Raw genomic sequence first — 24,006 nt, 5'->3', positions numbered from 1 at the left:
CTTTCCTGCCAACAGCAAGAATACAAAAACCTACCCCTTCTCCCCTCCCCCCCCCCCCCCATCTTCATGTCCTGTGGATGTTACTTTATCCACATTTGTAATTTACTACTGTCTCTCTGCTCTGGTTTGGGTGTTGAAAGAACACACTTTTTTTTACCTTTAGCATTAAAAAAAAAAGAAAGTCAAAATATCACCAGCCGTCCTTCTGGTATAAATGTAGGCTAAATCTAGAACAACAACATACCTTTGGAATTTCCTCCTACTTTGTTGTTTTGGGGGTTTTAGGGTTTTTTTGTTTTTTGTTGTTTTGTTTGTTTTTTGTTTTGGGTGGGGCTTTTGTTTTTTCCAAGGAAAAAAGACAAACTCAATTATTTATCCTAAATATTGTAGTTGGCTTTCTCTTCATTTACCTCGTTTGTATGTCTTCTTGTCGATGTATTTTCAGTCTATTATGGCCCATCTACCTCCTCACCCACAACCAAGAGTGGTCCAAGTGATATTTTGACTTTTTATGTGTGGGGCAGTGAGAGAATTGATTGTTAAGTTCACCATGATGTTAAATATTCTGATTGTTCTGAGACACTTTTCTGGGTGTTTGATTTCTTGGTCTGTTTCTCTCCATGCTAGCTGATTAACCCGTGTCTTCCACACTCTGCTAAGGTGATGATGGTTCTTGGTTGTTGGTTTTGGTTGGCTGAATAAAGCCCTGATGCTAAGAGCTCACTGTTGGAGGTGTTTGGTATGGCAGGGCCTATGAGCATTCCTGTGCATTCTTCTCTGATTAATAATGCTGTGTAATAGGCCCAGCATCCCACCTATATGATCATATAACTGGTAAGTCTGCCCTTGCTTCATGTTGGCATTTACCCTCAAGTTTTTAAAATAAAATTGATATTTATTTGAGAGACAAATTGCTTGTCTGTTGTAAGAATGGTACTTTTCTGGCTAATGCTTTATATATGGTCCAGATCAAGAGACAAATTAAAAAGAAACCTAGAGATGTGAATTCTTTTCCCCCCACACAGTCTAGTAAGAGACTTCATTCAGTAGTGATGTAACAAAGGATTGATTTTTTTGGTTGTTTAGATGGTTCTAAAAGATTCTGCGGAATCATGGTAGTTGTACAGGCTGTAAGAGAAGTTAATTGGCAAGACAGAAAATTGCCTGTATTTGAGGAAAGACTTCATGTCAAAACACTATAATAAAAGGTTTTCTTCCAAGCTCCTATTTCTCCAGATTTTTCTTCCTTAAATTTAATCATCCAGAGTATGACTGCACAAGGTGCTTAAGTGAGCCAAGCCCTAGGGAAGCTTACCCTGTTAGAACTGGAACTTGCAATTGAGTTTAATAGGAAGATGAGAGTTGGAGGAGGCAACACCAGTTGTTCAAGTACTTTATATAATGGAAGCCCCCTCACCCAACTGTGAGCTGCCTGGCTCAGTAGTCACTGTGGTCTTAGGAGAGGGCTGGTGTTCTTGGCCAGGGCACTGCACTCATCTTCATAAGTTGTGAACCTGTCAGTTGCTTGCAGCTCCTGTAGGGAGCCCCTTTAGGGACTGATGCCTTTTGGCCAATTCTGTGATCATTACCCTGGCCTGGGGTGTGGGAGCTGGGGAGAGATTGACTGGGGGGGTCAGAATGGATTACCTACAAGCCTTAATTGAGGTCCTACCATGTTACTTTTTTTTTTTTTTTTTTTTTTTTTTGGAGGGGCTGGGCTAGGTGACGCTATTGAGATTTCCTGAGGTTGATGAATTCATGGTATGTTACCTAATTTTGTATTTTTTCTTTTTGTCATGAACTCTGTAGGATCATTTAGAAGTAGTATTTGCAAGAACCTCAGAGAAAAGGTTCTCATTGGAGATGATATTCAAGGAGACTGTTGGCTATAATACATTGAGAATATGGCACTTAGGTGCCAAAGAGAAATTGGAGCCGCCCTTGTTTCTTAATTTAAGCAGAATCTTATTCAGAATGCACTTAGGTGAACATCTGGCAAGTTCTATAAAAGCATTTCTGGCTAAAGTTGAGTCAGCTCCACCTCTTAAGACTTCTTAGGAACAAGGGTAGTGGTATAAACAGTCATCAGTAAATATTTATTAACACATCTGTGTACTGTTTAGATCAGTGTACGTTGTTCAGTAGGAGACTTGAATAAATGAAGTTACCCCTTCCAACTAGTAGCTTACAGTACAGTAGGGGAGATGAAACATGTACACAGCAATTAGAGAACAGTTCAGTCAAGATGAAGTATGGACTGAGAACAACAGTCAAAGTGTGTTTTGTAATTTGTGTGTATGACTGTGGATTAGAGTTAGGGCAGAGAGGAAGAAGAGATTGGGTTGATGGAAAAGGGTTTTCAAAGGATAGATTTGGAAGGATAGACAGGAAAGAGAGTGGAGGTACAGTTTAAGTGCTGAGGGCAGAATGAGTAAGAGACGTGCGGTCAGGAGATGTGGATGATGGACAACGAGAGAAGGGTTCAGTCATTTGCAGTGCTTTCATTTGAGGAGCAGTGGATGAAATAATTATAAATGACTTTGAAAAGATTTGGGACTGTACTTAAATGGATATCTTAAAGCAGAGCTTATTCATAATTCTAAACATTCATGTTTGGCTTGAGAATATAGATTTATTTATTATAAAATTTAAAAAACTATTTTAATGTTTTTATTTTTGAGAGAGAGAGAGGGAGCGCGCGCGAGCACGAATGGGGAGGAGCGGAGAGAGAGGGAGACAGAGTTAAAGCAGGCTCCAGGCTCTGAGCTGTCAGCACAGATCTCCATGTGGGGCTAGAACTCGTGAACCACGAGATCATGACCTGAACTGAAGTCAGACACTTAACCTGCTGAGCCACCAAGACACCCCTAGATTTACTTTTTTTTTTTTTTTAATTTTTTTTTTTCAACCTTTATTTATTTTTGGGACAGAGAGAGACAGAGCATGAACGGGGGAGGGGCAGAGAGAGAGGGAGACACAGAATCGGAAACAGGCTCCAGGCTCTGAGCCGTCAGCCCAGAGCCTGATGCGGGGCTCGATCTCCCGGACCGCGAGATCGTGACCTGGCTGAAGTCGGAGGCTCAACCGACTGCGCCACCCAGGCGCCCAAGATTTACTTATTTTTAAAGGCAGGCATGCTCAAGTATGTTCGAAGGTATACTTGAAGGGTGTACTTGACACAGTGATGAGATCAGTTATATGCCAGAATTACTTTTTAGCTGTTCATATGTGCCAGATGTGTTGCCAAGTACTTTACACGTATCATCTCATTTTTTGACAAGAAGACAAAAGCTCAAAGGGACCTGGTTACTTGCCCAATATTACATAGCTATTGAGAGGCAGAGCTGGGATTCAAATCCAAGGTGCCACATTACTAAAACTCATTATTAGTAGGTGAACCTGGGCTCTCCCTAGATCCTCCTTTTGGGCTGGAGGCTATGCTGAGTGAAAGCATTTACTGAACTGATGATCAATATCATGAAGGAGTAAAAAGAAAGCAGAGTTGAAATAAGATAAGTGGCTCTAATGTAAACTGAAGATTGCCTGTTTGGAGAGTTCCCTTGTTTGTTGAATCTTTAAAGTAGTGACTTCTTTTCCTGGTTGATAAAAATAAGAACTATTCTTATAACTCTTGGGGTACATAAACCTTGTGGTGTTTATAATAACTAGCACCCTTTTATTTATAAATGAATGGAAAGGATGAAAGAGACCCTTGGGGCTCTAGAGTTGGGACATGTGTTTTCAGTTCACCCCAGGGTGTTGTCTTCATTGGATGGATAGGAGGAATACCTTATGCCTTGGTGTCCGGGATCAGAGTTGGCAATAGATTTGACTTATTCTAAAGAAATTCTCTGCGTGCCATTAAGGCTGAGAAAGAACATGATGCTCTAGAAGCCCATGACCATGGTTATAGTAGGCAGATATAATTCCCTGCTGCTTCCATAGTTACAGTTTAACTTGCTAAGGTTGGTAGGATGAAATAAAAAGATTGCTTCATGCACCTGCTCCATGAGGGCTGCATGGATATGTCAACATAATGGCGCGTATGTCAGTGTCAGGAACTAGGCATCTCTGGAACCCTTCCCCAGCTGCACTTGAATAGCCATAAGCTCTCTGGACTCAGTACTCCGTGTCTCGGGGGAAACTCTGGGTGGGAATGCCTGCTGTAGCTCCATCCCACAATCCAGAGGGCCTGGCCCCTCCCTGCATGAGAGCTGTCAGAGGGAGTCAGGAAAGTAAGTATATGCTGACCTACAAAAGATTCATAAATCTGACTCCCCGCTTTTGTTAGAAATTGGCTGGCCTCGTTGTCAGCTCAGTTATGGTTGACCTGTGCCATATGAACAGTCAGATCAAGTATTGGTGAAGAGTAGGGCTATTTTAATGAACCTTTCTATGTGATTAGCTCAAGAGCCTCTGAGGACAGAGTCGCAGTAGGATAGGTACTCACTCTGTTGACTCCAGGCCAGTCTCACCATGAATTCTAGCTCTCTGACTCCTCTCTAGAGGCCAGGATAGCTTCTGTTTGGACAGTGTGAGAATAGTATTAAAAAAAAAAAAAAAAAAAAAAAATTTCTAGAAGTCCAGAAGGAAAAGATAAGTCCTGTTAAAATTAGATGCTTCGTTTTCTTATTTGCCAGTAATTTTTTTAATGTCTAAATGTTTTCTAAGAAGGCCTTACAGAGGGGAAAAAGACACCAGCCAAACAATCTGATTCAGGACAGATGGGAATAAGAATGTGGCTGTCAAAAACCAAGAGGCTGCTGTTCTTGAGGAAGGCCAAATGCTTCACTTCCTTTCTCTAAAAAAGAAAACAAAAGGGTAATAATTTACACTGGGGGAACTGAAAAGAATCCCAAATTCATTTATTTTGTTACATGGCCTATGGATTTTATTTTGTGTTTGCTCTTACTTTAAAAATTTTTTTTTTCAACATTTATTTATTTTTGGGACAGAGAGAGAGCATGAACGGGGGAGGGGCAGAGAGAGAGGGAGACACAGAATCGGAAACAGGCTCCAGGCTCTGAGACATCAGCCCAGAGCCTGACGCGGGGCTCGAACTCACGGACCGCGAGATCGTGACCTGGCTGAAGTCGGGCGCTCAACCGACTGCGCCACCCAGGCGCCCCTGCTCTTACTTTAAAAAAAAAAAATCTTTGGAGCTGGTATATGTCATATACTCCTCCTTTAAACTGGATTACAGTCTGAGGCACTGTTATTACTTCCGCCAAATGCTGGTTCAGAAGGAGAAACTTGTTATTATCTTTGTGGGGAGGTTCATCGTGCTCCTCCAGCGTCAGCCACTGCCGAGTGCCATCTGCCCTGCCTGCCCACACTCCCACCTGCTTCTCTTCCTATCTCTGTCTGACTGCCACCCGTTAGTACGTTTTGGATCTGGAGCTAGAGCAGGAGTCAGTCTGCTTTTATTACATCAGAAGTCAACTCTCTCCTAACCTGCTGCTTTCTGTGTTGATGAAGGCATAGAGGAATTATTTTCTCTCTGTTTAGGTGAGAGTTCAGAAATCATACTAGAGGTTACTGGGGGAGGTTTGGGAAAAGCAAATCTTTTGTTCTGTAGGCCTGAGGATATAATGGCAGATGGATCTTACTGTCTACTTTGAAGTAGCTAATTGGTTTCGCATAATAATAAGGGATGGGTTTGGGGTGACATAATGGAATTGGGTTCAACATTTGCGCAGTTCAGAGGGCACTGGATTTGACTGGAAGGCAGGTAGGTGGTGTCCACAGCTGTGCTACTTGGTTGTGTGAGGTGATAGCAGGCAGTGTAACCTTCCCACTGCCATGAAACTTGAATTTTCGTTCTCACAGACCCTTTCATGAAAGGTTTAAAGATGGTTCAAAGCGAAGCTAGAAGGAAAACTTGGGTCACTTGATATTTTTTCCAGCTTGTGTTTTCCTCTGGCAAGGGACAGGTAACAAAGGCACACGGCAGCCAGGCAGAGGCTGATCAGAATGCAGTAATTAGAGCTATGAAACTACCATTTATTGAGTACTTATTATGTGCCAGGCACTGCACTGAGAACTTTTTAAATTTAATTTTTATTGTGAAAACTATCAGTGTGTACATAGTTTAAGGAGCCAAGTAGTTCTACAAAGCTTATTACAGAAACACCAGTCACCTCTCTTCCCCCCAGTATTTGTTCCTCAGAGGCAGCAGGCTCAGTGTTTGATATGGATTATTTCATTTGGTGCACGCAACAGTACCATGGTGCAGGGGCTGCTATTTCCCTTACTTTACAGTTGCTGAGACTTGAGGTACACAGGTTCCATGACTTGCCCAAGGGTCAGGCAGCTAGGAAATGGTAAAACTAGGATATGAACAAAAGCAATTGTTTTTTACTCCTGAGCCTGCTTTCTTAACAGTGTACTGCATTGATTCCCAATCACAAATAGTGTTCCAGTACATATGATTAGCCGAGCTAACAGCTGTGAGCTAGGGAGAGAATGCTTTCTATAACATATTGCTGCCTTTCAAACGAGGATCAAGCCAATTATTGACTATTACATGACTTCTCTACTACTAAACCGCCTCCCCTCACAAACTACAGAAACCAGCCTTTCTCTTTAGCTTCCCAAGGGAAAAGATTGCCTAGAACCTCCATAGTTAGTTGGGTTTAGATTTTTGTTGACATTGAAATTTCCATTAAGTCACTCTTGTAACAGCAATACCTATACCTCTTGAGGCCTCAAGAGGCCAAAAGATACAGTCTCTGAAATTTTACTTTTCTGGAACAAATTTAAAATCTCTCTTTGAACATGTTTAGTGTTTTAGACCTAGAACATACTTAGGGGCTATCTTATTCCCTTTAAAGGCAGATTCTATTTCTGCAAAAACTATCTAGAGAAAGAATATTTTAGGCAAAGAGACAGTCAGTACAAACCCTGAAGTAGAAGTTTACCTTGTTTGTTTAAAGAACAGAGTGAAGGAGGAGAGTAGAGAAAGGTGAAATCAGAGGATGTAAACCAGATCATGGAGGGCTTTATGGACCCTTCTGTAAAGCTTTGGGCTTTCTGCTCTGAGGGACAGAGGAAGCCATTAAAGGGCTTTGAGCAGAGAAGTGATAAATAAAACCCCTGCTTTGGAAAGTGGATGTAAGAGAGAATGGAGTAAAGATGTAAAAAGTAAAAGAAGTAAAGAGTAAAAAACCAGGGTTTTTGGTCTGAGCCACTAAAGGGATGGAATTGCCATCAATGGAGAAGGAAAAGACTGTGGTAGAGGTGGGGAGAGGTCAGGAGTTCCATTTTTGGCACATTGGCAATTTCTTTAGATATCCAAATGGAGATGTCAGGTGGGCTGTTGTATATCTGAGTTGCATCTAGAGTTTAGTAGAGAGGTCTGGGTGAAGATACAAATTTGGCAATTGTGACATATAGATTATATCTCTAATGCTCTGAGACTGGCTGCAGTCCACTAAGTGATGAGTGTAGAGCAGGGTTTCTCATCAAAGTAGTAAGACCATTGAAATTTTAGACCAGAGAAGTCTTGAAGATAAGTAGGGAATGGGGGATGTCTAATGCATTGTAAGATGTCTAGCAGCATTCCTGACCTTTGCCCAGTACATGCCAGTAGTACCTCCCCACCCCCAAGTTTCACAACCAAAAATATCTCCAGGCATTGTCAACTGTCCTCTGGACAGAGAGATGACAAAATCGCCCTACTTGTGAACCACTGGTATAGATAGAGAAGAGGTTCACAGACTGAACTGGGCCCAATACTGTCCATGTAACATGTAAACAAACTTTGTGTTATCCAAAACACATTTACTACGCATATTCTTAATTCATAACAGTCTTGTGACTTCTGTAGTTACACTCTTCATTTGACAAAATAATGAAGAAGTTGTAAGTGACTTGCTGACATTCATATAGAAAATTGGGGGTAGGCCATGGGCTGGAACCCAGGGACCCAGTTTGAGTCTAATGTTCTTCTAGACCATACTGTGATGAGGTTTGCTGGCAGAAGCAAAGTCTGTTGGTTCTCTGAAGGTAGTTTTTTTTTTTTTTTTTAATGTTTATTTTTGAGAGAGAGAGAGAGAAAGAGAGTCAAAGTATGAGCAGGGAAGGGGGAGACATAGAATCTGAAGCAGGCTTCAGGCTCTGAGCTGTCAGCACAGATGTGGGGCTTGAACCCACAAACCATGAGATCATGACCTGAGCCAAAGTTGGACGCTTTACCAACTGAGCCACCCAGGCGCCCCTCTCTGAAGGTAGTTTATACCCTTAGTGTCAGGTTGTAGAGACTTCCTCATTCATCTTTAGGAGCTCCCAAAGAATTTGTGACCAGGGAGGAAGCAATGCAGAACAGAGGAACCTGTCCTTGTTGGCTGGCCGTTTAGTACATTCTGTACCAGAAGGGGATTGTCAGGAAACTCTGGTTTAATGATATTACCATGACTCTCTTTTGAAAACCCAGAGGAGCCAGGAAAGTCCTCCCAGCCTTGCTGGTGTTTGCATTGGCATGGGTCATGTGTGCGTTTTAAAAATAAATTAAGCAAACACCATGAGCCTTAGAAAATGTCTTTTGTTGTTTGTAACATTACTATCCAACTGAGAATAAAAAGTATCTCCAAGAACTCTCCCTTTTGTACCTCAACAGCTTCAAAGCCGTTCAACTCCAATTTATTTGCTTTGGGGCTCTGAGCATTGTTTTAGACCGGTCTGATGCCGGGCAGTCTTGTAGCTGAAACACAGCCAGTGTTCCCAGGATTGCCAGAATATTTTATTTTGGTTGTAAGGGTGCATTTTCTTTCCTATATTCTGAGTTTAGCATTTTCGTTTCTGATGGAAGTTCTCAAGGTAGGACTAGTGAAATTCACAAGTGTGAGACTCTGTCTCCTGGTATAGATGCTTAAGTTTTGAATGTCTTGTTCTCAGTTAAGTCCGCTGTAGCTGTGTTCTAGCAGGACAGGTGTTGAATGTGAGGTGAAGAGCTATTGGGCCTCGGGGAAAATGTGTGCTTCCTTAGAGCTCAACTGAAAGCAAGACCTCTTACAAAGCTGTGGCTTGAGGGTCTTGGGCTTTTTGCTGTGATTTCATTACCCAATAGCCAATTAAAACTGTTTGCTTTCCACAGAGATAGTTTTGATATGATGTAGTTAATAAGTGAGGCCTTCTAGGTGCTAATCCTTAGCTTCAAAGAATTTACTGTCTGATTACATACATGTGACTAGCTCATAGGAAAGAACAGCCAGTAAAGAGTGTATTGAGTTCCAGTTGACTTTTGAGTAACTGTACAAATGTACTTGGAGGAAGGAGAAAGCAGAGAGGTTTAGAGTAGCCAGGAAAGTGATCCCTTGGTAGATGATAGGCTCAAACTGAATTGGAGGGAAGAGGAACCACATGCAGGAAGGCCCAGAGGCATCCACAGACAGGGTGTGTTCATGGGACACTGGCCAGCCTGGCTGTGGAGTAAGGTGTGCTTAAAGAAGGTGGGGCAAATTTTGGAGGAAGACCTTTGAAAGCCAAGCAAAGGAGAGTCAATGTTTAATGTGAAAGGAAGCATAGTAACAGCAATACTCTGTTATGAAAAGATGAAAGCAAATATAGCTGAATGAGACCAAGGAGAGACCATTTATTCTCCTTCCTCAATCAGCCAGACATTGTGAGACAGGGGGTGGTGCTGTGAACTAATTGTAAGAGAGATGGGAGAAAGGGAAGGCTAATTGACAAAAGGTCACAGGAGCTTGGATGGGAATTCTGAGAGGAAATGGGACCAACAGCCTCACCCAGTGCTTAGCAGGACCCCGACAGTGCAGCCAGCCCGAGTGATGACAGGGCTAGGAACTTGGATAAGCTTCTCTCCTTTTGGGTATCCTCCCCAGTGAGACCCTTATCAGTTCTTTCTTCCTTTTTAGGAATCTCCTCTACTCTAGGAGATGGCCATGAGAGAGCTCTGTCCACCAGCTTACCACCTGGATTCTAGCACCCTTGCTATTACTTGGGATTTGGGAGCTAGAATTCCAAGCTGCAAATAACTTTTTCTGAAGTCTTTACTGAAAGGGGAGATCAAACCCAGCCAGTATCCTTCATCCCCTGTAGAACTTTAAATAATATGTTTTCATTCACAATTATGTTTGAGTTTTATTCTTTATGGTGATTTTCTTCATTTGCCATGAAGTAGGTGAAGGCTCTGGGAGTTGCCTTTGGCCATGGGGAGCTTTAGATGGATGGAGGAAGAATGGAAGGAGGGCGGAGAGATGGATGATGAAGGGAGGAAGAATGAGGGCTGCATGATGAAGGATTGGATGAATGGGTAGAGGGAGGACGGATGGATAGATGAGGAGGTCCCCAGCATGGCTCTAAAAGTCAGTTATGAGCAGCAGAAAAACTATGCCACAGAGGTAAGTATAAAAATGGTTTTACAGGGCTTTTTTAAAAAATAAATTTGTCACACTTACAACTGAATCAAGCTTTGCAGCAGTTTTGGCACAGTGAGAAGACTATGAACTGAGCCTGCCCCATGATCAGCCCTCGTGCATAAAAATAGGTTTCTTTTCTTTTTAAAGTTTGTTTATTTGAGAGAGAAAGAGTACAGGTAGGGAGGGGCAGAGGGAGAGGGAGAGAGAGAATCTGAGAGAGAGAATCCCAAGCAGGCTCCACACTGAGGTGGAGCCCAACTTGGGGCTCAGTCTCATGAACCTGGGATCATGACCTGAGCTGAAATCAAGAGTTGGACACTTAACTGACTGAGCCATGCCCTGGTTTATTTGCTTTTCTTTGGCTGATTCTCCTACTCGTGCTCAGCCAGTCCATCAAATGTGTCTTTGAAATTTTGAGGACTGTCCCACGAAAGTGGCTTGAACACCAGTGTTAAAGCTTCTGCAGAAGTTCTTGTCCTGCTAACTTGGCACTCCTATACCACTAGGAAGACTCATTAAGCTATTGGCAGCCATTGAGGGAAGGGTCCTTGTTTGAATACTCTTGAGAGTCCTCATTGCCCTTCCTATTACTCCAGTAGAGACTATTTCTTTTAATGTTTGTTTGCTTATTATTTATTTACTTATTTGAGAGAGAGGCAGAGAGAGAATCTCAAGCAAGTTCCATGCTTAGCACAGAGCCTAACGTGGAGCTCTACCTCACAATCCTGAGATCATGACCTGAGCCGAAATGGCAAGAGCCAGATGCACCCCAACTTTATTTTATTTCTAATTAATGAAGAGACTAACAGGTTTAATCAGGGCTTGGACAGTCTCTGGCCCTTACCAGCGAAGCAGCCCTGTGCACAGGACCTTACCACACCATGTTTACAATGCAGGATCAGGACAGAACTTAGTACTAAACCCTGTATTCTTCTATGTTTGCATTCAGTGTACTTAGTGATACAAGAGGAACACTAGGTAGACGCAGCACTGACCAGGTTTGGCCCAGGAAATGAGGAGGAGGAGGAGGAGGGCCCTCGTGGTGGTATCTGATGCTGCCATCAGTATACTCTGGGAGAGCATGTTATTTCACAGCCTTGCAGCATACGTCCTGTCTTTTTATCAACCTGTGTGAACCTTTTCATTTATTTAAATCACAAATTTAAAGAAGCAAAATAAAGACAGGAAGTGAAAGTCTCCAAGTTGTGGTGCTTTATCTAAACAACTAGCTTTCAAACAGTAAAAGCGTAACCCAGAAAGCCCTTATAAGACATCCTTGTTTCATTAGACATTTCAGCTCCCTTTATCTGCCCCCCCCACCCCCCCCAGAGTGTTAAGAAACAGATGGCTCGGCAGTGCAGAGTGGTTCACCGTTCTTTCACTCATTCATTTTACTGATACTTGAGTTTTGCCATATGTAAGGCATAACGAATTGGCAGAAACAGTTTCTACCCTCTTCAAGGGCATCTTGCTCTCATATCCCTGCACTTACTATACTGTTGAAAATTGATGAAGAAACTCTTAAAAAATACTCTAGCTGAAACAGTACCAGTATCCTGTCTTTCTGGTACTCTGACATACAGTTAATGTTTTCCCTCAGTGACAACTTTTAGTACTCTTTTTTGGAAAAGTTATTCTGATTTCTCTCTAATTTTAGGAGAACTTTTGCAGGTGCACACCCACATAGGATCAGTGATAACCAGATTGCTGGCTAAGAGTGACTCTGCTGATAAACTATTGTGAAAAACAAATCAGAGAGATAGTACTTTAGGTTTGCTTGAAAACAAGATCACAAGTACTGGATCTTTTTAGGAGATTGTGGTGAACGGGACTGAGCCTCTGTTTCATGTCTGTAAATGTTGTCTTTTACAAATATGTTAAAATATGTTAGAAAATTAGCCAAATAATGGCTCTCCATTGTTTTTGCATCGTGGAAGTGCAGTTCCAGACCTAGCCCAGCTACTGTGATGATTCGGCTGTCTTGAGGCCAAGGTCGTCTTCCCGACCCCAGCAGAGAGGCACCTCTGTCTTAGCTGGCGGGGTGGCACTTCTGTGCTTTGAGAGGGCTTGCCTGGCCTGTAGCCAAGTAGAACTTAGGTCCCAGGGCTCATAGGTACTGCAGCTGTTCGGTGAAAAGCCTAAGGAAGGCTGAAGCACACAGGCAACACCTCAGTCCCTATGGACCTAAAGGCCGTCTCTCCTTTGCCAGAACCACTTTCTTGTCCCCTAGCAGACGTAGCCTTTGAAAGCGTTGAGGACTGTGCAAATTAGGTGGGCCCTGGGGAGCTGGCCTTGAGACCTGGAGTCAGATGCAGGACTTCTCTTCAGATTTGATTATTCATAGCTTCTGTTAGATAAATCCAGTCTTGCTGCTAGTCCCTATGTGGTGAGAGAGAACGGTAGCCTTCTGCATCAGACTCCTCTGAGTTTTGCTGTCATGCCGATAGCCTCACTTTTCTCTTAGTCCATTCAATTCAGGGCTCTCTGGTAATTACCATCTGATGCGCCTATCCCTGTTTTCCTTATTCGTAGAGGCACAACTGTTCTAGGAGAGGTGTCAGTTGATGCCAAGTTAGTTAAAATATTTGGCATTTGCTTTTCCAATGGTTAGAGGTTGAGGAGTTGCTAGGCCCCAGAGGAGAATGAACATTATCTCTGTTGCCAACCCCTGCTTTTAGGCTGGGGTAGGAGACATTAGCCACCAGGACCTGTTACACTGGGTCCTGGAACTCCAGTGCAACCTGAAATGTGGATGGGGCTCCCATTTCGAATATACCTCCATCCCACTGTTAGGAAAGGCACTTCCTGCTTGGCCTCCTGCCATAGGGCGCCCTGGACACGTTGTTCTTGGAATCTCTGCCAGGCTTTTCCTCCACGACTGGTATTGCATTGCCTGTGTTCTGTGATCCATTTGTGACACCTATAATCCTGCATGTGGGGAGTCTAGATGATAAAATCGTTTTGAAATAGAGTTGGCTTCCTCTCCCTTCCTTGAAGGGATGGTAGTTAATTTGGCAGGGTGTGGGGTGAGTGAGAATAGAGTTTGTTCCTCAAGCCACCTTTCTGCACCAATTAAAACATCAACAACTTCCAATATGCCATTCTCTGGGTGAAAGGGAATTAGATAGCATTTTTTTCCCCCAAAAGGCATGGAACCTCAGCTATTAGGTAGAAGGTCAACAAGTTCATGATCTAAGCTAGTTACACACAACACCGGATGTCACTCAGGACACTCAGGTGGAACTCTGAAGATGCCCATTATGTCTTTGTCCCTCTCCCTGCCTTTATGTCTTTTACAGGACCCATTTATTTACCTGTAAAAAGGGAATGTGCTGCAGTTCTTGGCAAAGGCACGAACTCCTTTCCCTAAAGCACTCTACACAAGTCACAAGGCTAGTAGTACCTGCTTTAGAAAGGCCCATGTGAAGTGGGTGGAGCTTTGGTCTGGAAGACAGTTACATTTAGGGAGAAATACTTCATAGACAACAAATGCTGTTCGTTTTTCAGGTTTTCATTTCTCTGTGCATTTTTTCCTGCACAGAGACCTTTGAGCATTGTATTAGTTCTACATCTTATGGGGATCTAGGGCTTTATTGCTTTCCTTGGGTTGTTCCAGATGAATAAATGCTGGAAAGTACTGAGCACAGCTTGTTTTAAGCTTCCATACTTTCTACATCTGGTGTGTGTGACCTCCAACCAGGCCCTGTAGAATGGAGTCTGAGAGCCCTTCGCTCCCCCAACCCACCCTTCCTTGTTAATCAGGTGGTACCATGGCCGCTGAGATAGTTACAGCGTCAGCTTGCCTGCTGGAGGTGTGGTTGGCTTGAGGGGTGGCAGACATGTGGCCATTTTAAACACCTTTTTTTTTTAAAAAAACAAAAAATGTTTATTTTGAGAGAGAGAGACAGAACATGAGTAGCGGAGGGGCAAAGAGAGAGGGAGACACAGCAGGCTCCAGGCTGCTAGCTGTTAGCACATAGCCCAGTGCAGGGCTAGAACTCACAAACTGTGAGATCATGAACGGAGCTGAAGTTGACTGACTGAGCATCCCAGGTGCCCCGACATGTGGCCATTTTCAACACCACTGCTCTTACCAGTTCTGTGCCCTTGATTCAGTTACCTCTCTGAGTCTGGCTCGTCTTAGTGGATCTTTGTGAGAACTACAGAGAATATGCTACAGTGCCACAGCAGCACCTGGCATGGGATTGATGCTCAATCCGTGTTGGCCTGCCTGCCTCCAAATCACCTTGTCAGGATTTTTGTTTCAGTGATGCCAGCCACCAAGCAGCTAGACACACACTTCTGGTCTTTTGAGGCTTTATGTGGGTGAGGGGAAAAAAGCAGAAGCAATTTTAGTACCTTCCACTGAGAACACTATAGAAACTTTAATCTCATGTTCCCTATTCTTGGCAGCTTTGACCTCTGGCCTAAGCATGACCAAAGGGCATTTTTTCCATTCTTTCATGGAGTCCTGTTTTTCAGCCTCCTAAGTCAGGTAGTGTGTTGACTCCTAGAACTTTAAATTCTGGGAAGATTTAGAGAGGAACCTGATGAGATCCTGTGAGGGGAAGAGACCTTACTCAAGGTCAGTTGGTGAGGTGGTGCAAAGCTGGGAGTAGAACCCAGATCCCCTTCTCCCAGTTCTGCATGACCTGCACCCCACTGTGGTGGAAACAGGGAGGGTCTTACATCTCTAGCCTAACCACCTCCAGAGAGCCCAGGCCTAAGCAACTGTTTTAAAAATTGGTTTTGGAAGAGCCAGTAGTCTTGTGACTTAGGGGTATCTGACACCTCAGGCAGTAGTCTGGGAAATACCTGTCCTCTTTTAGCTACTAAGTCCCCAAGAGTTTACTGGGGACCTGTGGGGCTAAGGAGGTGGAAGCGAACAAAACAAAGTCACACTGAAAAGGATTCTAAATCACTGGCCACCCTGCAACCAAGCACTGTTTTCCCTCCACAAAGAAATGTGTTATTTGGGGGTGGGGGGTGCCTGGGTGGCACAGTCAGTTAAGCATCCAACTCCTGATTTCGGCTCAGGTCATGATCTCACGTTTTGTGAGTTCAAGCCTCACATCAGGCTCTGCACTGACGGCATGGAGCCTGCTCGGGATTCTCTCTCTCTGCCCCTGCCCTGCTCATGCACTATCTCTCAAAATTTAAAAAAATGTTTTTTTTAAATGTCATTTTTTAAAAAAGACAACCAAATTCTGACTGCCCACATCCCATCAAGCTAATAGAAAATTTGATATTCATCACTTTTATGCCTTCTCACCCCGAATTTTGTCTAGATTCAGGATTCTTAACATAGTTGTCAAGCATTAGGAAATACCCTCTGGTCATTTGTCATGGTTATGGCAGAGGCACCTGCTCTTGGTACCCATTTGGTCCCTTTGGTCCAACGGCCCTGCTGCTTCTAGGCCACTTTGAGGAGTAGGACCCTAGTGAGGCTGTCACCAGTTAACTTTTGCCCTCCTAGGTCTTGGCATCGACCGGTCTTTCCAGGGAGCACGCTCCAGGAGGAGGGTGGGAAGGTGGAGGGAGGCACAGGTCGTTCTCCAGCAAGGTCATGCAGTTGCTTTTGGTGTTAGCATATCTTAGTGTCTCATTCTTAACATGAGGGGAAAATGAGACATGAAATGAAGCCTTTTCCACCCAGTCAAGCAGCACAGAAAATACCCTTAGGAATTGAGAAGAAACCCTTATCATGTGGCAAGGGAGAGGCAATGCGAGGAGAACAGAAATTGGACTCGGGTTAGAACCTTGTCTCTGCCTTTTACTACCCCTGTGACTTTGAACATGTCTTTTAGTCTCTGCAGTCAATGGGCATAGTTAAATGAGCATACTGACACTCACCTGGCTTTCAGGGTGAGGCTTAGAGACAATGTATGCAAAGGTCCTCATACCATGTCTGTTATCTATAGATAACAGACAGTTGCCATTTCTGCTACAGTATTGTTGTTACTATAAGGGTCATTAGCCAGAAGTAGCCTATATCTGAAGTTAAGGTGCAGAAAACAGCATACAGAGATCTTTCGCAGAGAGGTGGAGACATTGTCCACAGGGGAGGAAGGCTTTGTGAACTGGGTGGAGGAAAGTTGGCACTGATTGATCTAGAAGCTGAAAAATGAGGATTACCCCCCCTAGCCTCTCCTCTCTTTGGATGGTGTGATAGAGTGAGAACACTTAGCAACTTGAAATGCTGACGTTTGGCCTCTTGAGGTTTTGCGTGGAAGGAAAACCCACAGGCTTTGTCTGTGCCTTGGGGTTTTCTTCTGGCTCACGGGGAACCAGAGATTCTTTTACTTGTTTTGATTGTCTAATTGTACCTTCTCTGTTTACCATCACTGACTATGTTCACTCTCTTCCAGGGGCTCCACGGGCCTTACCCCTTCGGCCAGTCTTAAACGGGTGTCGGCAAGAAGAAAAATTAACAAAAGACAGAAGGCCTGACTTTGGGTGGGGGGGAGGGCAAGGGGTTCCTCTGGATTGCAGACCACATCGCATGGACCCCTGGCTCGACCCCCCCCATCCTGGAAGAAGAGGAAGAAGCAGAACAGACTAGTTTTGAGTAAACTCAGTGCGCATGTGTGAGTGCTGAACCGCAGGAATGGTGTTGAGGCTACTAAGAAGAAATCCATGCAGCCACCTTGGGTTTTGTTTAATAGGTGTCAGTCTAACAAGTCATTAGGTCACTCGGGAAGGAAAAAATTTTTTAATGGGGGAAAAAAAAGCCATCTTTTTAAACAAAAATTATTTTGCCTACAGACAGGTTGTAGTTTTGAGCACATGTTCATTTTTTGCCCTCTTGCCCCACTTTTGTTTTTAGATAAGGGATAACATGCCCTTTATAGATTAGCTGCTTGCTCTGGAAGCAATTCAGGTTCAAAGCTGGTGTGGCATGTGTGGGGACTCTTCGGGTCAGTGCTACAGGAGGACATCTCCTGGGCCACATGACTCCAGAGGTTTCTGACCCCATTCGTTTTTAATGGCATCAGCCAATGAGTTCTCACCCTTTTCCTCTTCTTTTCTCTTTAATCTTCTGTTGATTTACACCTTTAACATTTGTATTTGTCAACCCCTGTGGCTTGTTACCATCAGAACCTCTCTGAAGACCAAACTTCCCTGTGTGGCCAGCAGAGGAAGCCTTGAGGACAGATCTGGGGTAACATGGGAATTTCTGAGCCCAAAAGGTGTCCTTCTGCACACAGTTAACATCAATTCAAATTGCTTTTCCTCCATGTTTCTCTTGGCAGAGAGAATTGCCATCACACTTAATGCTCTTTTGGATTCTTCATACACAGTGGCTCCCCGTTCACTCTGGGAACAGTGCCTCTGTGCTGTATGTATGTGTGTGCCACATACACACACATATTGGGTGTTGGTGCAGCTCACCAGCAAGTGTGCAGCAGGTGGGTGGAAAGGTGTCCAGGCTTCTCTGTTGTCACACAACTCCCTTCCCTGTGTTTCCCTTCCATTGTCCTTTGTGGTATTTTCATAGCCTGTTAGTGGAGGCTGAGCTGTTAAGGTATGAAAATACAGCCCCAAGTGGGGAATTGGCCATGGGGAAGGGCCACAGTTACTGACTGTATGATTTTAGAGATCCCATTTTGATGAAACGAGAGCACCACCACCACCACCCCCCTCCCCCAAGCTGGATGCTTGGTTATTGGGAAGTGGTGGGTGAGGGGCAGCCCAGCCAGAGCAGAGGTTAATTGGCTGGCTGCTCACTTGGGCATGTGACCCCACTAGCATCCTATGGATTCCAAGCAGGTTGAGATGTGGATCTCTCCATGGGAAGCTTGAACCAGGCTAGAACAGCTGTCTGCCAAAGATACAAGAATATGCAAGTCCCTCTTCTCTTTCCTTCTCATCCTCTCCTTCCCTTGAGTCTTGGTTGGTTTGATAGCCGGGGATATGGATCTAGGGTGTGATTGTAGGGTCACCTGCTTGTTACCACACCCCCACCCACACCGGGGGTGTGAGACAAGCAGGGAGACCAGGTGATGAGTGGCTGCAAGGGGTCATATAGCCTGGGTGTGGGTGAGGGTCTGCCTGCCCGTCTGTCTCTGTCTGTCTGGGTATCTCAGTTCCAAAAATGTGTGTTGTTTGTTCCTCCTCATCCTCTTCTGAGACTGTTGTTTTTTAAAGCTTGATTGTGGGAGAAAAGCTTGTATGAAATTTCCCCCTTCACCTCCCCACCTCCCAAAAAATAAAAGGCAGGATAAACTTTGGTCCACGGGAGAAGTGCTGGGGGAGGGTGGAGCCAACTTGCTGAGAAGGGCAGTGCAACTGGGTCTGGGGCTAGACTAATAGGGCTCACACTGTAGCACCTGTTTGCAGTGCGCATGAGTTCTCCATTCTGGAGCAGAGCAGAGGAGGGGGGTGGTCCCTGCTGGTGCTCAGGCCATCACTGGCCCACGCCAGGGGGCTCACGATGCCTTTTTGTCTGAGGGGCCTGTTAGGCCCAGATCACCACTACTGTTGGTGCCAACCTCCTGGGACACTGCCACCCTGGAGCCCACACATGCCCAACCGTTCTGCTGGTTTGATAACCAGGAAAACAGCACATCTCCAGCTGCTCCTGGCAGGATTGTGGGAGGCTTTACATCACCTGGTTTCCTGGCTTTCTCATCTGCCCTACACCAGGTGCCCCTTCCCCATTTCCCAGGGGAGCTACCTGCCTTTAGTCAGCAGGAGCTTTAATACGTCACCAGTAGCGGGTCTGGCCCTGCAGAGGCATCCTGCTTCTCTCCTTGCTTGTAGGCAAGGTGACTTTCCCAAGCACGTTGACTTCCCTCCCAAGAACAAACCACTTCTGTACACATCCTTGGAGAGGTGAGCTGCTTACAGAGGGCCAGAGCAAGCACAAGCCATAGAGTAGGGGTAGAGGGAGTCCATGGCTCCGCCAGGACCAGGAGGGTATCAGTACCATTCGTTCTGCCTCCTCTCACTGGCTTGAGTTCTGAGCGGTGCCTAGAGCCCCCCTCCTCCCCCCTGCCTAGAGTGGTAGTAGGGGTGACCCTCTCAGCCCCAGTAGGCTCTGCTCCTCTGGGCCTCTTCTGCAAAAGGCAGCCTGCCTTCTAGGCAGGACCACCAATGTCTGGCACCCATGAGATGAGGCAGACAGCATCCTTAGGGGCCTGAGCCCAGTGAGGGAGGCAGAAGGCTCAGACCTGGAAGAACCTATTGTGTGCATGGAGTGAGGTGTGTGTGGATGTGTGTACGCGTGCATGCCTTTTTTTTTTTTCTTTTTGCCATGGGGACAGTTGAATTCGGGGTATTTTTCTACAAGAAACAGCCTTCTCTCCCCCAGTTAGGATAGGCTGTAACCTTAAGCTCATCATAGAACCTCACCAAGACAGCTAGTGTGGCTTGAGGGTGGCCAGGATGGGATCCCCAAATTCAGTCGGAGCCCCAGCAGGAGAGGATGGTGGGGTCGCCAGGGCTGAGAAGTGCAAGCTGATTCCCCTCCCTACACCCTGCCTTGCCTTTCCTTCATTTCCCTGGATGAATGCTGGAGCAGCAGTGGCTGCCTCTCCACCTGGACAGTGGTGTGTAGCAAGCAAGCTCGGTGGGTGTTTGTGGTGGGGCCTCATGGTGCCTGGGAGGAGACGAAGATGGGGAGGCTTTTCCTTACTGTATAAATGAATATTTGTATGATTAAATTAACACACACACCAAAAAAAAAAAAAAAAATACTATTTTCATGTGTGTCAGTGAGTTTTATTGTACCTTCAGGCACCCTGTGTACCAGCTTGCCCCCACAGTGACTCCAATGTGCACTTTTTGGTCTCTGGGTCTTCCTTTTGCAAATGGGAAAACCGAGACCCTGAGGTTCATTGTGTTTGGGAAATTAGTCCCGGGCTTATAATTAGATCTGCTGCCCTTCCTGGCTCAATGATCAAAAAGGTGGGGAAACAATTTCCGGTGGCTCTTAGGTCCACAGGGTACTGTGCATCTATTGAGCACATCTATTGTGCATCTGTTCCCCGCACATAAGAAGAGCCAGCCAAGTTAGTGTCGATCAGCCAGCAGGCATTGTTTGGGCATTTATTGCGTGTCAGGTCCAGAGCACAGGAGTGCGGATAGCACAGGGAGAAGGTACCGCATCACGGGCATCTTTCCTCCTGCGAAGAAAGACTTGAGTTGAGGAGTCCTCCTTCTCAGTCCCAGCTGGGCCCCTGGCATCCTGGATTTAGATAGAAGAGGGAACGCATCTTCCCTTACATGTTTTCCGTGGTCGTTGGGTGTAGTTCTTGGATGCACTAGGTGCTCCTTCTGACATAAAATGGATGAGGTAAATTTTTGTGGATTGGCCTGGGAACCTGAGTCAGGTAGGGACCATATTCTAGGCAGTTGGCAAACAAATTAGAACCTACCCGTGTACTTCTGTGAGATAGGCTTGTGACCTTGGCCAGGAGATGGGGAGGCGGGTTACATGGTGGTCAGATAACATGAAAAAAACTTAATTGGCATGATGGCAGGTGGGTTCACTGGATCCATCTCTTCATGTCTAAAGCACTTGTAAGAGCTCAGAACTCAAGCCACATGATCACCCCTGTGTTGAAGAGAAAGTGGGATGAGAGACAAAGGGAGTTGGCTTGGGTGGTATAGGCTCAGACCCGTGGCCTCGGCTCCCAGATGCTGGCATTAGTTTCACCTAATTGCAGACCCGAATTGGGCCTTCACCCTGGCTGGCAAAGCTGTGTGCTCTAAATGGTGGTGGCCCTGGGTGCCACCTAGAGTGCAGGAGGGGATGCCCTGGCCATCTCCCTGTAGACGGTTCATTGAGGGAACCGGTAGCCACAGATTCATGAGAGATGAAGGCACAGCATAAGAACTGGCCTCTGCCCTAAGGGCCTAAATGCAAGACTGGTTTCTCTGTTTAGCCTGATAACAGAGCCCAGGGTGTGGGAGACTGGCCCAGAGACCCCTGTGGTGAGCTGCCCTTACCCCAGCCCCCACCCAGCACTGTGACAGCACACCAGCACCCTGCTTCCTTCCAGGTGCCCTGGGCTATTTGTTCTCTGCAGGAGAGGCGCCCCCACCCTGTCACCTGGGTCTTCTGGCTGCTCAGACCCCTCCCAGGCCTTCTTCAGCACCCCTACCACTGGACACTTATTTGCTTGGCAGAATCTGTTTGTCTTTGGGGCTGTAACCTGTCAAGAAGTCACCAGGCCCTGGGAGAGGGGAGCAGGTTTGATGGCAGCTCCTGGATCAAGCCATTCCCACGGGGGCTAGGTGACAGGGAGGGGGCTCTCTTGCCTTGGTGGGTGGCGTTGGGGAGGCAGTTGCAGTGGCCGAGGCCCAGCCCTCTTGGCAGAGCAAACAGATCCTGAAGCCACTTCCCTGCCCCAGCTCAGGTTGTACCTGGGTGCCTCCCACCCTGTTCTCTAGAAGGCCCCTCCCTCACCTGCTCACCTGCTTGCTGTGACCCGGCCACTTTCCCTGACACCACCTGGTGTCCAGCCCTGGCTGGTGGCCAAGAACAGGCACCCAGGGCACTCATGGGAGTGGAGCAGGGAGCAGGCGAGGCTGCCTTGAGATGGGAGAGTGTGTGTGAGTTTGGGAGTCAAGGTGTCCAGAGAATGGTTTCTGACAGGCTAGCATGACTGACAGGTCTCAGTTGCCTCCTCTAAAAAATGCACATGGACGTGTTTAAAAACCAGGACTGAGATGGAGCTCCTGGGTTTTGGCAGGGTCGGGGGCAGTTAATACCCTTTTTAGCCCAACTAAGTCTGCAATGCTGTGATCTGGGGCAGCGCTTCTCAAGCTTGTATGTGTTAGAATACAATTTCTGATTTAGTAAATCTTGGGGAAGAAGGCAAGGTTCTGTGTTTCTAACAAGCTCCCAGGCAAGCAGATGCTGTTGGTCCTGAGACTGCACTTTGCATGGGGACAGTGGAGGATGGCCCGAAGGGGTGCAAGCCCCCCCCATCTGCTGGGTCTGTGGGACCGAGCCAGATCTAGCCAGTGCTGTGTTGGCCAGGCCCACTAGAATTTGAGGGAGTCGAACAGTAATACTCAGTAGCTAGAACAGTAATATTCAAAATGTGAGTAGTTTCCCAGGGTTTTTCCTAGGCCGTGATTTCTGCCTTAAGTGTTACTTCCAGCATACTGCTTTTCTGTCACAAACAGCAGATGTCTGAGTGTCCGCTGCGGCTGTGCTTATATCGGTTGACTGCTGTTGACCAGCCCCTGTTAAACTATTTCCGTGAATTACCCTCATTAAGTCCTTACACCCACGAGACAGTCGAGGGCAGGCCGGTGTGGTGCTCGGTGTGTGAACAGGTAACTCCTTGATGTCACGGCTCGTGACAATGGAAGTGCAGGTACCATGGAGCTTAGTCCAGGGCCGCCCGGGAGGAAGCGGCACTTCAGCTGAACCTGCAGAGATGGGAAGGGGATGGAGGAAGCCACCTGCGGGAAGGTGGGAGAGGGGCTGGTGCACCGAGACCCACAAAGGAGGTCCACAGTACGAGGACCGTCCTGTGCTCCTATTTCTGTCTGTGTCTGGAGGGGAAGAGGTAGAATGGCCATCCCAGTTACCGTTCGGGGGAGTTCTGCTGCCCTTGCCCCTTCTCAGTTCATGGACTCACTCTTTTATTGAGCATTACTTATGTGCCAACCACTGTTCTAGGTGCTGGAGATAGAGCAGTGACCGAAAGAGACAAAAATCCCTGTGCTCGTAGAGCTGACATCCTAGTCGGGGTGGTCAGACAAGTAACAAAGATGTAGTATGTCAAGAGATGACAGGTGCTGTGGAGAGAAAGCAAAGGATAGGGAGCGCTGGTGAGGGAGGGGATTGCTACTGTGTACGGGACGGCCAGAGGAGCCTTCGCTGACTGCATGAAGTACACCTTATGGATATGTGGTGTAGGCAGAACAGCAGATGCAAAGGCCCTGGGGTGGGAATGTGGGCTGTTGCAGGGTGAACAAGAATAGTAAGAAATGAAGTCAGAGCAGGGGCGGGGAGTGGGGGGGAAGCAGTCAAGTCATGTGGGGCCTTCAGGTGATTGAAACGGCTCTGGCTTTCACTCTGGGCGAGACAGAGAGACAGGAGCCATTGAAGGGTTGTGAGCACAGAGAGGGACACATCTGACATCCTTTAAAAGATTTATCTGGCTGCTGTGTCGAGACTACACTGTAGGTTACAAGGGCAGAAGTCGGGAGACCCAGTGTTGACTGGGTGCTGTCAGTGGGGTGGTGAGAAGTGACTAGGTCCTCGGAACACTTTGAAAGTTGAGCCAATGGGGCAGCTGGGTGGCTCAGTTGAGTCGGTTGAGTGTACAAGTTCAGCTCAGGTCATGATCTCACGGTTCGTGAGTTCAAGCCCCATATCAGGCTTGCTGCTGTCAGTGAGGAGCCCGCCTCGGATCCTCTGTCTTCCTCTCTCTCTGCCCCTCCCCAGCTCATGCTCTCTTGCAAAAATGAATAAACATTAAAAAAGGAAGAAAGTTGAGCCACCGGTATTTGCCGATGGGTAAGACGCCCCGTGTGAGGAGAGGGACGATGCGGGAGATGGGAGGCCTGAACAGCTGGGACCTCTCTAGTGGCTGGAGTGCTGCTCCCTAAGACAGATAGGACTGCATGATCCTCGTGGTTAGGATCGGGAGTCCGGTCCAGA

General features: G+C 46.2%; 1 protein-coding gene across 2 annotated transcripts in view; it reads left to right on the top strand.

Moving 5' to 3' along the window:
* The window catches only part of ILRUN (inflammation and lipid regulator with UBA-like and NBR1-like domains), a 96,568-nt gene extending 76,493 nt beyond the window's left edge, over positions 1 to 20,075 (top strand). For both annotated transcript variants that reach the window (XM_040473252.1, XM_040473251.1), the window contains one exon: positions 16,748 to 20,075. In XM_040473252.1, the coding sequence (XP_040329186.1) occupies positions 16,748 to 16,783 (36 nt within the window). In that variant the 3' untranslated portion in view covers positions 16,784 to 20,075. The remainder of the gene's footprint in view (positions 1 to 16,747) is intronic.
* The last annotated feature ends 3,931 nt before the right edge of the window (positions 20,076 to 24,006 follow it).

This window comes from Herpailurus yagouaroundi, unplaced genomic scaffold, assembly GCF_014898765.1.
Source record: "Herpailurus yagouaroundi ecotype Mexico unplaced genomic scaffold, PumYag 139, whole genome shotgun sequence".
Lineage (NCBI taxonomy): Eukaryota > Metazoa > Chordata > Mammalia > Carnivora > Felidae > Herpailurus > Herpailurus yagouaroundi.
The sequence above is the reverse complement of the archived record's forward strand: the minus strand, read 5'-3'. Positions and strand labels throughout refer to the sequence as shown.